Source organism: Spodoptera frugiperda, chromosome 12, assembly GCF_023101765.2.
Source record: "Spodoptera frugiperda isolate SF20-4 chromosome 12, AGI-APGP_CSIRO_Sfru_2.0, whole genome shotgun sequence".
In the NCBI taxonomy this organism is placed as follows: domain Eukaryota; kingdom Metazoa; phylum Arthropoda; class Insecta; order Lepidoptera; family Noctuidae; genus Spodoptera; species Spodoptera frugiperda.
Window position 1 is genome coordinate 13811967 of NC_064223.1, and position 13765 is coordinate 13825731.

General features: G+C 31.3%; 1 protein-coding gene across 1 annotated transcript; it reads left to right on the top strand.

Annotated features, from left to right (window-relative positions):
- The first annotated feature begins 18 nt into the window (after positions 1–18).
- Positions 19–9200, top strand: LOC118263183 (uncharacterized). The gene is made up of 16 exons (XM_050697175.1): positions 19–114; positions 705–887; positions 1197–1324; positions 1761–1888; positions 1993–2110; positions 2476–2652; positions 2861–2969; positions 3049–3204; positions 3542–3622; positions 5791–5926; positions 6310–6422; positions 6677–6799; positions 7319–7492; positions 8080–8241; positions 8564–8653; positions 9001–9200. Exons 2-16 carry the CDS (start codon positions 783–785, stop codon positions 9160–9162), a joined length of 1962 nt encoding a protein of 653 aa, XP_050553132.1. The 5' UTR covers positions 19–114; positions 705–782; the 3' UTR covers positions 9163–9200.
- Positions 9201–13765: the final 4565 nt, after the last annotated feature.

Genomic DNA, 13765 nt, shown 5'->3' on the forward strand with positions numbered 1-13765 from the left:
CATTTGTCTTTCTGACAGTTTTAACGTAAACAACAAATCAATGTTTTGTATATTTACAATTATTTGTTTATTACATTGTTGTAATTGTTGTTGATTAAAATAATATTTTCTAGGGTAAGTACTAAGGTTCATAATTTTATTATAGGTTAGAAATAAAAGTCATTCATGGGCTACAATTAACTTTAATTCAACTTCTCGAAATTATTACTGTTTTGTTGTTTGGTATTCCCATGAAGCAAGTACAAATGTGGAAATGCAATAATGTGTTTGTGCATTGTGACACAAAAAATCGGCCTTGTCCAATGATATTAACAGTAAAAAAAATATATGCAGACTGCCTAGCGCATTACCGGCGGGAGAAGATATTGGATGATTTTCCTTCCCAAAATGTGGCTCAGAAAGTGACGCATTGCAATGTGGACAATTGGCACCGTTTTTCTAGCATGAGACCGCTAAATGAAAAATATAGGACAACGTGGTTTGTAACGTCGCGTCTCGCGCTCCCCAAAAAGTGTCAAGCGTTATGATATTATGACATCTCTTTATATTTGCTTCATGGGGTTTCCCATGTTGGTTAAATAAAATATTACTCTATACCTGTTATTACATAGGGCTCGCAACTAGTAAAAAATGTAAGTTGTTTCAATCTTATATGCACACCTATGTCTACAGCTATGTAGAATAATAATATTTAATCTTTCCAGGTTTCCTATTTACGCAAAAACCAAAAGGAACTTTTAGAAATATGTTTAGAATTTGTTAACTATTATCAAGTCTTCATCATGAACCGAGATAGTCGTAAGGAAATCGGAACTACTCACGAACGCGATGAAGCACCGTTGATGACTCCAGATAATCCGAGATTTCATTTGCATTTAGTGGCAAAGGTTTGTGTACATTTTTAGTATATGTATAATAAATCTTGTCTCTTCTTCTTGCTGCCTGAGTAACGAGCAAATAGTTTTACTAAAGGACAGATACGATAATTTTAAAATACTTAGGTATGTTCGTATTCCTACGTCTTATATTTTCTTAACTTTAGTTCCCATGTAAGTAAAATGAGAACTAGAAACTCGATTGGGATAATTAGATATGGTCTAACATAATCTTGTGTTCACTTTGAGTAAAAATAAAAAGCTTCATTACAAGTTTGATAATTTCATTAATTCTTCTTAAGAAAAACAACATTTTCACAGACATCGCAGCCTTCAGAGCGACCGATAATTAGATCAACAAAATGGGAGCGTCTCTCCTACTACAGAGCATTAACAGCAACACCGTGCAAGACAGAGATAATTGTAATGAAACATGTGGAGTTGAATGTGTAAGTTGTTTAAGTTGGTATACAGTTACACCCACTTATAGTGATAATACCAGTTCTTTGCAACACAAGCTAAAGAAGTGTGTTAGTATCATGGTAAGTGGCGTTCTGTAGTTGTGGCCAACGCTCATGGAATAGAAACGTGGGTTTTTTTTATATTATAAGCCGGCAAACGGACACCCGAAACACCAGTGGCGTTACAAGTGCGTTGACGGCCTTTTGGGGGTTAGGCATTTAAGGGTTGTTGGGTAATCAGAATCAGGGATTGGTAAAATTAGGGAAAGGGTTTTGGGTCTCAGGTAAGTTAACTCACATAACGAAACACAAAACAAGCGTTGTTTCACGTCGGTTTTATATGAGGCCGTGTTATCACTCCGGTTCTCCCACACTTGAGTGAAGGAAAGAAGTGTATACGTAATTTGTTTTATTTATTTTACAGTTGTATTTGGTTTTATGTACTGAATGTATTCTTTATAACATTACCACATTGCTTCGTCCATTTTTTTATGGCAACTTATGCACCTGAAGAGCATCTCTTTTTGATTAAAATGGTGCCTATCTGCTTCGGTATGTTAATTTAAGGATTTTTAATATTAATATGTTATTGCATGATATATAAAATAAACAAGAATCACGAGTTTTCTACGTCTAAAAAATGTTTGTATTTTCAGGTTTTAAATATTTGTTAGTTATGGCTGCATTTTGTGAGATTCTTCTATGTTTGGACACTGTGATGGTTTTGTTTCATTACTTGATGGATGGAATTATCCGGAAGAATCCATGGAACAGGTATGGCTCATGCTTAATTTATTATTTTAAGACGGGCACAATTACTAGTTTAGTATTAGGTACTAATCCAAAAAAATTACTGTCAATTTGAACATTATAGGTACACTTGAAAGTTGGTGACTGCGGGTTTGAGTGATTTTGTTGTAAGTTTGTTAACCGATCACGTTGAATCCGTTAATTGGGATGAAATTTGGATAAACAGGAGTAGATTATGGAATATAGTAATCTCCGTGGGATGAAATACTTTTATCCCAAGAGGACACGTGGTAGAAAGCTAATAAAAAGCCGCTGGTAGAAGCTAGTAGTTTTTAATTATGCGCTCTTGAAATTGACCATTTATAGTGATTAGTTTATTTAACTTGCAGGTGTGCTACGAAAACTTACTTTGATGCACTTCTAAATGTAACAATTCAATGCTACAATTTACAAGACTTTGCTGAGGCGTTTAAAAATGTTACTCTGGGCTACGATAAGTCTTCTTATGTGACACCAGATAAGAACTATATTCAAATATCGCAGATGGACTACTATAGGCATTTATTGTAAGTACATAGCATGGGTTATATTGTTGTAAAATACCTATTTGAGGCGCAGCGTAGAGCTACGGACTACCTAGTCGGAGCTCCGGGAAACTCGTCTCCGGCTCAAAGAGTAGGAGCACGAGGTGATTTTTAGTCAGTAAGAGTCTGACACTAAACTTCTTTTCGTCAATTGACATTGATTTAGTACATTCAAATGTTTTATCCACAGGCACTATATGAATGAATTGGATGTGTTCCGAAACGCCTCATACTTTTTGTTTTTATTTCTTGGTATCACTTTGTTTCATCAATTGGTTGAGACGAAAATTTTCTGGAAGGTACTTATAAAGTTTTTTTGTTAGTGGTTTTTGCAAACATCAAATATATTTAAAAAAAATCTTTATTTATTTTTTATAGTTTCTAAATGGATGTCAGTGGGGAATAAATATCGTTGATTTGATCACTTTTATATACTTGTTAGCGCAAAGCATTGAATTGACAGAAGAACAAAAATCAGTCATTAGAACTTCTGAAGCTAATAAAGGTCCTAGTATATTCAGCTCTCAGTTTTGGGTAAGGCATCATATCATACATATTACATTAATTTCTTTTACAACCAATCGATAGATAGCGTAAGAGTGATTGACAGTATATTTTTGTGGTTTTCGTTTCTTGTATTTTTGTTTTACACGATTAGAATCTGCATTAAAAACACTTTTACTCGACAGAACTCATTCTCAAAGACAAAGCATTTTTTTAATTAATCCTAAATTAAGCACTTTTGAAACGTCAAAAGTCTTGCAATCACCTTGACTAACAAGTCTAAATAAATCAATGCTTATCCTTTGAAAATAATATATTATTATACATTAACTTTAATAGACTCACGTGCTATTTTTGTTGACCACAGTCTGCTGACGTCGACGTTATATCTGAATCAATAACTGCTCCAGCTGTCATTCATGTCTTGACTGCTAGAAGCACACAGGAGGTACGCTAAAATTCATAATCTTATAATTATTTTGTGAACAACAATTTGTGGATCACACAAAGAAGAAATCGACCCGTGGAGAAACCAAATCTGCAACATGTTACTCAGTAGACAATCACCCAATTACAGCTTTAACTCAAATCAATTGAGGTTTAATTTCCAGTCACTTACGGAGACAGTTAAATTGCCAGGATGGCTTATTTAAAGTCCTACGTACCCAGTTTTTTTTTGGGGGGCAGAAAATCATGCAATGATTAGTCCCGCCTTGAGCGAGGCGAGAGGAAGTGTCAGACACTTACTGTGTGTTAGTCAGTAAGTGTTCCTTCTCCTGCTTTTGAGCCGGAACCACGGTAAGCCCGCTAGGTAGTCCGCAGCTGTCCTATGTCCCCTAGATGGGGCAGAGGGCATCCACAGGTCCTTCATATCGATTGGTCTTGAGCTTCTCGCTTCACCTCGCTCCACGTCATTCCGATGTCCACCGTTTTTCCTATCACTGTGCGCGCCAGGTTTGCCATGGACGGCCATGCTTCCTTTTCTCTTGGGATTCCAGTCTAAGACCTGGAGGGAGGAGAGAGGGATGGAGCTATGTAGGTTGTATAGCTCCTTCCCTCTTGCACTGCTCACCACTTGCTGCACCATTCTGACACAATTGTAATAGCAGACTAAGACCCCTGCTTGGGTATACAGGGTGACTTTGAATTCGACGTATTCCTCTCGGGAGGTGATAATACAACTAATTTCCTACAAAAATAGCCCTGAGGTCCTTGGGCGGAAAGTGGCTAGTTTCTGAGATATTCAACATTTTTGGTTTTGGTAAAAATATCCCGAATTGATTACAAAAACATCAATAAATAAAAAATACTGGTTGGATTTTAGTTATTTTAGTTTTAATCAGTTGCCAATACATCAGTTATCATTTATAAATACTAATAATGGCAGAAATATCATTCGTTTTAAAATAGCAAGTAATTTCCTATTAAATTTTGTTTTGTTTCACTAATTTGGTCAATAGATAGCTGGATTTATTTCGAAAAAAATATATGACACTAAGCGTACAAACTATTAGAAAAACTTCCTTGGTTTATTAGCTACCCAGAAACGTAAAATTATTTACAATATTCCCAAAAACAAATGAATTAATTGATGATAAGTAGAGTGTAAAGAGAAAAGCGCAATTTCAAAAACATCTTAATTTGCAAAATTTTGTTCAAAATGATCTTCCCTACGAAGAATACATGCCCGAACACACTTCCTTATCCCTATGACGTTCACTCTTGGGCTGAATATGCGTTTTATTTCGTAATTATTATAATACATTGATTCTCAGGCATTATATTGGCATGGGGGTCCAACTACATGGTAAGCGCGGTGTCCAGAATCTAACGCCGGTTGATTTTTACATGAAGTCCCTTGTTTATACAGAAGGAATTGGCCGTGTATCGTAATCTTTCTCTGAAACATATTTGAAGATAATTACGAAATAAAACTCATATTCAGCCCAAGAGTGAACGTCATAGGGATAAGGAAGTGTGTTCGGGCATGTATTCGTCGTAGGGAAGATCATTTTGAACAAAATTTTGCAAATTAAGATGTTTTTGAAATTGCGCTTTTCTCTTTACACTCTACTTATCATCAATTAATTCATTTGTTTTTGGGAATATTGTAAATAATTTTACGTTTCTGGGTAGCTAATAAACCAAGGAAGTTTTTCTAATAGTTTGTACGCTTAGTGTCATATATTTTTTCGAAATAAATCCAGCTATCTATTGACCAAATTAGTGAAACAAAACAAAATTTAATAGGAAATTACTTGCTATTTTAAAACGAATGATATTTCTGCCATTATTAGTATTTATAAATGATAACTGATGTATTGGCAACTGATTAAAACTAAAATAACTAAAATCCAACCAGTATTTTTTATTTATTGATGTTTTTATATCAATTCGGGATATTTTTACCAAAACCAAAAATGTTGAATATCTCAGAAACTAGCCACTTTCCGCCCAAGGACCTCAGGGCTATTTTTGTAGGAAATTAGTTGTATTATCACCTCCCGAGAGGAATACGTCGAATTCAAAGTCACCCTGTATAGTCGGGACCCCTTCGGAGCATATGGCTTCTCCAACATTGCCAGGATACTGTTAAAAAAAAGTTTTTTTTTTCAGATCTCACCGAGCACAGATTCTGCAACGATGGTGATTTCAAATGCACTAATTTACTTGTTCAGAGTCGTGCTATCAAACCGTGTCCGATTATACGTTGAACGTCTTATACTAAAAGAGGTTCACGTTGAAGAATTTTGTAAGTAATTTTTTATTAGTAGCAATGTGAATAGTTTTGTAGGAGAAACGAAATTCTTGATGAGCCGTCATTTGCATAAATATTTTGAACCGATAAAATTAACGTGTATGCTTTAATCGGAATCCTATTTCAATACCAATACTGCCATACATATACAAAATGACCAATTAAATGTTTATGTGTAGAGCACTAGCTTCTGCCAGCGGCTTCTTCGACGCTCCCGTAGGATGAAATTATCTACCCCTTTGATTGAGTCACAATCATACTAACAAATAAACACAGACGTTCGCATTTAAAGTATTAGTTAGATAACACTATAAATGTAATCATATAGGTATCAGGGACTAAAATATTATGATGCTCATGGTCACACTTATTTTCAGACCCAAGAAACTATTTCTTTTTCTGGACTATGTTTTATTCGAACTTCTATCTTGGTAATATATTTACCGTATTATTTATGGGATTTTCTGGACTAATGGAATTCACAATGATTGTAAGTATTTGATGAGTGAAGTATAATTTTAATGTGACTTCGTTTGCCGTGGGCCATATTACCCCCTTCCCAATTCCCGATTTCTCAACAATCCTTAAATTCCTAACCCCCAAAAAGGCCAGCAACACACTTGTAACGCCTTTGGTGTTTCACTTGTAAATAGGCGGTGGTGATTGCTTACCATTACCGGCTTATACCATAAGAAAAAATATCCAAACACATTCTTAATTTTTTTATATTACGTCTCATTTCAGGTTGTAACCTACCACTGCTTGATACAAACGGTTCTATATGAATGGCCGAAAATAAAAATATTTGTATTCAAAGGAGTTCTCTTAACTGTTGCATTGTTCATGTTTGTGATTACTAGTATTTGGGTAAGAATTGTATGAAATAATGTATTATTAAGTGCATTCAACGTCAACGCCACGCCTTTTATCTCCGAAGGGGTAGGAAGAGGTGCACATTACGGCATAACTGCCGTAAGTGTATTCAAAAAGTCCTAAAGCGTGCTTAATCTATATTTTTAATGAATTTATCATTAAGAATCAGGTACAGTCTCTAATTTCGTGCATGCATTGAAAATTTTAATAGATCCAATAATAATGTATTGATTACTGTCTAACTGCTATACTCAGAGACATTTAATGATTAGTTTAACTATTCCTTATTAACGATTTTGTTCCTAATATAATCACTAAAGACTGGTGGTTAAGTAACAATTAAATGACTCTGAGTATGGCAGTCGTTCTACGTGGAGGATTAAGAGGGAGGCCTTTGTTCAGCAGTGGACGTCTCTCGGCTGATGATGATGATGAGTATGGCAGTAACTTATATAATTTTATGTACCTATGCATACTGTTATACAACATTAAGTTGTCTCACTTCCTTTCCAGACTAGAGCGATGTTGTTTGTGTATGGTAAAGGCATAGCGACTATGACAGAGTCCATATTTCTGTACTTACTATATCCAGTGGGACGTCTGGTGGACGATTACACATTCCACTATGGATCACCTCCGACTAAACTGAGAATTTTAAGTCTACGAATGGTACCTGTTTATTACACGGTCAGTATAATAATAATTACGGTATCTTTGCTCATGGTATTCGTACTTTGGGTCACCATTGGATTGTTTTAAGAGTTGCGTGGATCACTTGATGGTAAACAGTCAATGCCATTCATGGATTTCCACTTTTCAAGTAAGAAGTGCGTTACTAGCTCTGTATTCGGTTCTGAGCCTGTATCTAAATGCCATTTAGCGCTTGTGTACTTCTAGAGTAAAAAACTAAATTGTGTGGGATTGACGTAAAATTTGACACTTTTCAGTGTCTCCACTGCGTGCCTATATAGTTTACCTGTGTATTATCTCAAGTAAATATAAACAAGGTGCTATATTTAGATAGATGTCAAAGTCAAAGTTAAAGCCAGTACAAGAAGGTATTTTTGATCGTCAAACAAAAAAAAAGGAATATCTAAAGTGTCGGTTCTCTAGTGAACCTACTTGCTCGTTCCAAAGTGTAGATTCCTATGGAGAAGAATGAGCAAGAACCTCAATAGGTTACTCTTTTTCAATCAGGTTCACAAAACATTTCTTAGTTACATTATTTCGTCGATTCAATTACCACCACTAAATGATAGCATTTTGTTTCACAGTTCAAATTCTATTTCTTAATGAAAGCAGTGTGGAATGTTCTAGAGGATGATAAGTACGGATCGCTAGTGCCACATTACATGTGGTCCTGGTTTATCATGGTGATTCCTCTCTTCGTTGGAGTACTGGTTGTGTCATACAAGTACTTGATAAAACAACACATGGTAATGTGTGCTTTTTTCTACTTTTTCTGCAAATGATTTGGTTTTGTATGGGATATAGGGATAAACAAGCAGACAAATCACTTGATGGTAAGCAATTTAACGTACCTATAATTCCTAACACACTTACAACGCCTCTGGTGTTTCGGGTGTCCATAGGCGGTTGCTTACCATCAGGTGATCCGTCTACTCGTTTATCGGTTACGTGACCTTTTTGGGTAGAGAAGTGTGGAATGAATTGAATATACTTTTTGAATCAATTAATTAGACGAAATGACTAGGTGAGTAAGTAGGCGACTAATTAACCTATTTCTTTCTCTTGCAGACATGGCAATTTATGTTTCGGCCGATGCCTAAATGGGGACCCAAGGAGTTTTCTGAAAGACAACTTAGGAAGCAGTTTAGTTCCAGATATGTAAGTACTATCATAAAATTATTGTTATATTGTTTAAATAATATTACCTGATTTTTCACTATACTGTTGAGGAATAATGATACAGTTAAATGCGTTTATTTTATTTTATTCTGTGCTCGTGTTTTTGATAGCTATGAAACAGCTACGTTTTTACGTATAACATTTTAAACGTTTATAAAATTACTATTAAAAATCTCCCTAATGTAGAAAGTATATATTTAGTACATACGCTACTCGATCGACCTTTTTAATAGATTTTCAACCTCATTGTATCATAATACAGTCTAAATTTCTTCGCAACCGGATTATACTGTGTCAGTAACATAGTCTATTTTTGGTTTTTCCAGTATATCAGCTCAGAAGTGCCAAGATTATTGAGTCGTTACCTAATTACGAAGAGGGAATCGAAGGTTTATAAGGTAGATGTTCGCTATGATGCCCAGAAAAGATCTACAGCTACCAAGGCTGTGGGATTTGGAGCCATTAATGACGATAAAAAGATAATATAATTTTAAATTGTTTATTACTTATCTACTACATGAATTGTAAGACGATTTTTATTTATTATAGTCTAATTTTGTAATAATTTAAGTTTGTACTAGATAAATATTTTATTTGTTAAATAATAATTTGTTGATTAATTTAATTTTAGAGTAATGGAAGAATTATAAATAAATTTCGATTTTATTGCTTTGGTATGATGTAGTTTTTTTTTATTTGGTTAAAAAAGTTCTCATAGTGGAGTGTGAAACAGAGAACGAGAGGCAGCCGAGGGCGTTATTTGTTAGTCGTCCTAACACATACTAATACGTTATTTAATTCATCTTTACTCACGTAACTGTTTGACATGGAATTTGACTAGTTTCAAGCCATGTTAGAGGCTCATACTGAGTTGCTACTACTAAGGAGCAGCGCGGCAATCACGGCGTCGTGTGTCGCGGAATGCTTCTCATGAAAATGAGCCTTTAGTATAACTTGAAACTAGTCGAGTTGCCGATAACATAATAATTAATTTGGTATCTCACAAATGTTATAAAAAGCATGTCAGTATACCACTGCAAATAATGGCCATAAAATAAATTTATAATGAACTTTAAATGAAAAATTAAAGCAATAATCACCTTCCCACCTAATTCATATTAATGCATACAGAATTTTCACAAGCTCATTCCGAAAATATAAATATTTAGTAGGACCCACCCCACGTGTCAGATGCAAATAAATTCAATTCGGTACAATCGCATTGCTACCAATACAATGGCAGTAATTAAATCTGTTCATTTCATTGTGAAACGTGTTGAACAAATGTGTATTGTATTGTTCACTATTAGTGTAAGCTTCGATTATTATAATAAAGCTAATGCTAAAAAGGCAGACTTTGAAATATAAATGGTATCATGAATATAACAATAGACTTTATACGTTTTAACATACAGTCTAATTCTTGGATTGAAAATAGGTGCTTAGAATTATTATTATTTACTAACTGATAACCGCGGCTTCAATCGCGTGGACTTTTTGATAAAAAAGTAGCTTAAGGTACTCCTTAGCACATCAGCTCTATTTCAGAGATTAGCCAAAAGAAACATACTGACAGAAAAAAAATGTGTAAATATTATTTTGGTATATTTATCGTATAAAATGATATGCATGAAATAAAAAGCGGTTATTACAATTTTATAATTTACTAGCTTTTGCCCGCGACTTCGTTCGCGTGGAATAGTGACTTCCGGCAAATTTTTGGTTTTAACCACATAGTTCCCATAGCTATAGGCTGATGATGATGATGATGATGATGAGTTCCCGATCTCGCGGGATCTTTTCAAAAATGAGATGTGGAAGATATTCCAGGGAACTCTTCAAAAATCAACATAATGAGCTCTGCGTTTGATTTTAATAGATGTATACTCACTTACGGCATTGAAAAAATAGTTTAAAAACGGACTTTAACTAAAGAAATATTATAATCTTTCCGAACTTAAGATGAAAACTAACTTAAAACTAAAGAAAGCTACGAATTACGAATTTATAACAATTAAAAAAGAAATTATATTAGAACCTATCCTTTATGCTATAATAACCAAGCTTAAACTAAATAATTTAAAAGAAACGACTTAAATCTAATCTAATTAATTTATAAATTAGACTTACAATTTTATTAAAAAAACTAACTACAGTAACTACTAATAATCGATATCAAACTAAACCTACGTTAAAAAGTTTAACCAGAAAACCAGGAAAACCCAACAAATAAACTTATTAATTGACAAATACAACGAAACCAATTTAGAATATACGAAACAGCAGGACCACTACAGACAAACAATCATACGACCGATAATACACATTTTCTACAATAGTACCGAAGCGCTCGGCCGATACCCAACCAAATAATTGTAACAAAACCATAGCGCAATCTATTTCGATCCCAACGCCATCAATCGAGGATAAAGACAACTTGGATTATTTATTTATACTCCGTTCGGGCATTTTCTTTGTACTAAAAGTTTAATTATATTGATATAATTTTTTTCATACCTTTTTACTATTTGTTAACTTTTTTTCGATGAATTAAAACAAAACATGAACCGAAGTCGTGTAACGATCGACATAGAATTATCTATACTCCGTTAGAGCGTTTTCTTTGTACTAAAAGTTGTATTATGTTATATTTTTCATTGCTTTTTACTATTTTGTAAAAACAAATTTCCAATGAATTAAAACAATAACATGAACTGAACAATTGTAATTACACCATTGCGCGATCAACGCCATCTATCTACGGAGTATAGGAACAGCCCGACATTGTTCAATTCCGTACTTATAGTAAGTACGTATTCGTACTTATAGTACGGAATTGAACAATAGATGGCGCTGTATGTCCGGAATAAATTTATTTTTTATTTTATTTTTATTTTATTTTTATTTTATTTTTATTTTATTTTTATTTTATTTTTATTTTATTTTTATTTTATTTTTATTTTATTTTTATTTTATTTTTATTTTATTTTTATTTTATTTTTATTTTATTTTTATTTTATTTTTATTTTATTTTTATTTTATTTTTATTTTATTTTTATTTTATTTTTATTTTATTTTTATTTTATTTTTATTTTATTTTTATTTTATTTTTATTTTATTTTTATTTTATTTTTATTTTATTTTTATTTTATTTTTATTTTATTTTTATTTTATTTTTATTTTATTTTTATTTTATTTTTATTTTATTTTTATTTTATTTTTATTTTATTTTTATTTTATTTTTATTTTATTTTTATTTTATTTTTATTTTATTTTTATTTTATTTTTATTTTATTTTTATTTTATTTTTATTTTTATTTTTATTTTTATTTTATGGTGGGGAGGTCTCTCCTTCTCGGGTTTGACCCGGTGAAAATGAGCATCGCGTCCCGCGACCCGCAGGAAAAACGGTGCTCATTGCCCCCTACTAATTATTAATTTATAGCTCTCCTCCTTCCTCTTCTGCTGACTTCTTGAGTATTGATACTGTTTGTGTGTTGTTCTGAATTTTGTGTGGATGTAGATTGAATGCCAGTTGTAGAATATGAGTTTTGTGTGATGTTTTGTGTTTATTTTATTTTATTTTATTTTATTTTATTTTATTTTATTTTATTTTATTTTATTTTATTTTATTTTATTTTATTTTATTTTATTTTATTTTATTTTATTTTATTTTATTTTATTTTATTTTATTTTATTTTATTTTATTTTATTTTATTTTATTTTATTTTATTTTATTTTATTTTATTTTATTTTATTTTATTTTATTTTATTTTATTTTATTTTATTTTATTTTATTTTATTTTATTTTATTTTATTTTATTTTATTTTATTTTATTTTATTTTATTTTATTTTATTTTATTTTATTTTATTTTATTTTATTTTATTTTATTTTATTTTATTTTATTTTATTTTTATTTTTATTTTTATTTTTATTTTTATTTTTATTTTTATTTTTATTTTTATTTTTATTTTTATTTTTATTTTTATTTTTATTTTTATTTTTATTTTTATTTTTATTTTTATTTTTATTTTTATTTTTATTTTTATTTTTATTTTTATTTTTATTTTTATTTTTATTTTTATTTTTATTTTTATTTTTATTTTTATTTTTATTTTTATTTTTATTTTTATTTTTATTTTTATTTTTATTTTTATTTTTATTTTTATTTTTATTTTTATTTTTATTTTTATTTTTATTTTTATTTTTATTTTTATTTTTATTTTTATTTTTATTTTATTTTTATTTTTATTTTTATTTTATTTTTTGATTTTTTAAATAAAAATATATCTATGTCCTTTCTAAGGTTCTAAACTATATCTGTACCAAATTTCAACCAAATCCGTCAAATAGTTGCGGAGATTAATGGTATAAGCATAGAATGTTCGACGTGATTCTTTAATTTGACATAACTTTTTTATTTAAGAACCGATTGACATGAAACAAACACTAAATGTAAATTTAAGCATCCCACAATATATTCGTGAAAACCGCATCCAACTCGGATCAGCCGTTTCTGAGATTAGCGCGCACAGACGAACAGACAAACAGACAAACAGACAAACAGACAAACAGACAAACAGACAAACAGACAAAAAAAAAGTTAATTACATTTTTGGGTTCGACATCGACATAACAATAACCCCTGCTATTTTTTTTATTTTTATTTTCAATGTACAGACAGCACTTTTCTACGATTTTATTATATGTATAGATAATATAGGCATATTATAAATTATATTGCTGACCAAATATTAAAAAATAATTTATCTTAATCTTCATTCATGACGGGTTTTTTTGGTATCGCAGTTAGATGAAAAATTTTGTGTTACCTATACCTCGGCTGCTAGTTCAGTTACGCCAGATAACCAGGTCTAATAAGCTGATAACTTAAATAAAACATATACCACAGATACCAAGCCAAATCCTTAAAAAAATGCCCCAATTTTAACCTTAATTGATGCACATTTGCCACAGAAATGTGTATCAAAATCACAATTATAAGATACACAGGTATTCATAAATGTTCAGTGTTATTGTGAAGTACATTTGCCAACTTAATTGCTGACTGCGAAGTGAGATACAGTTG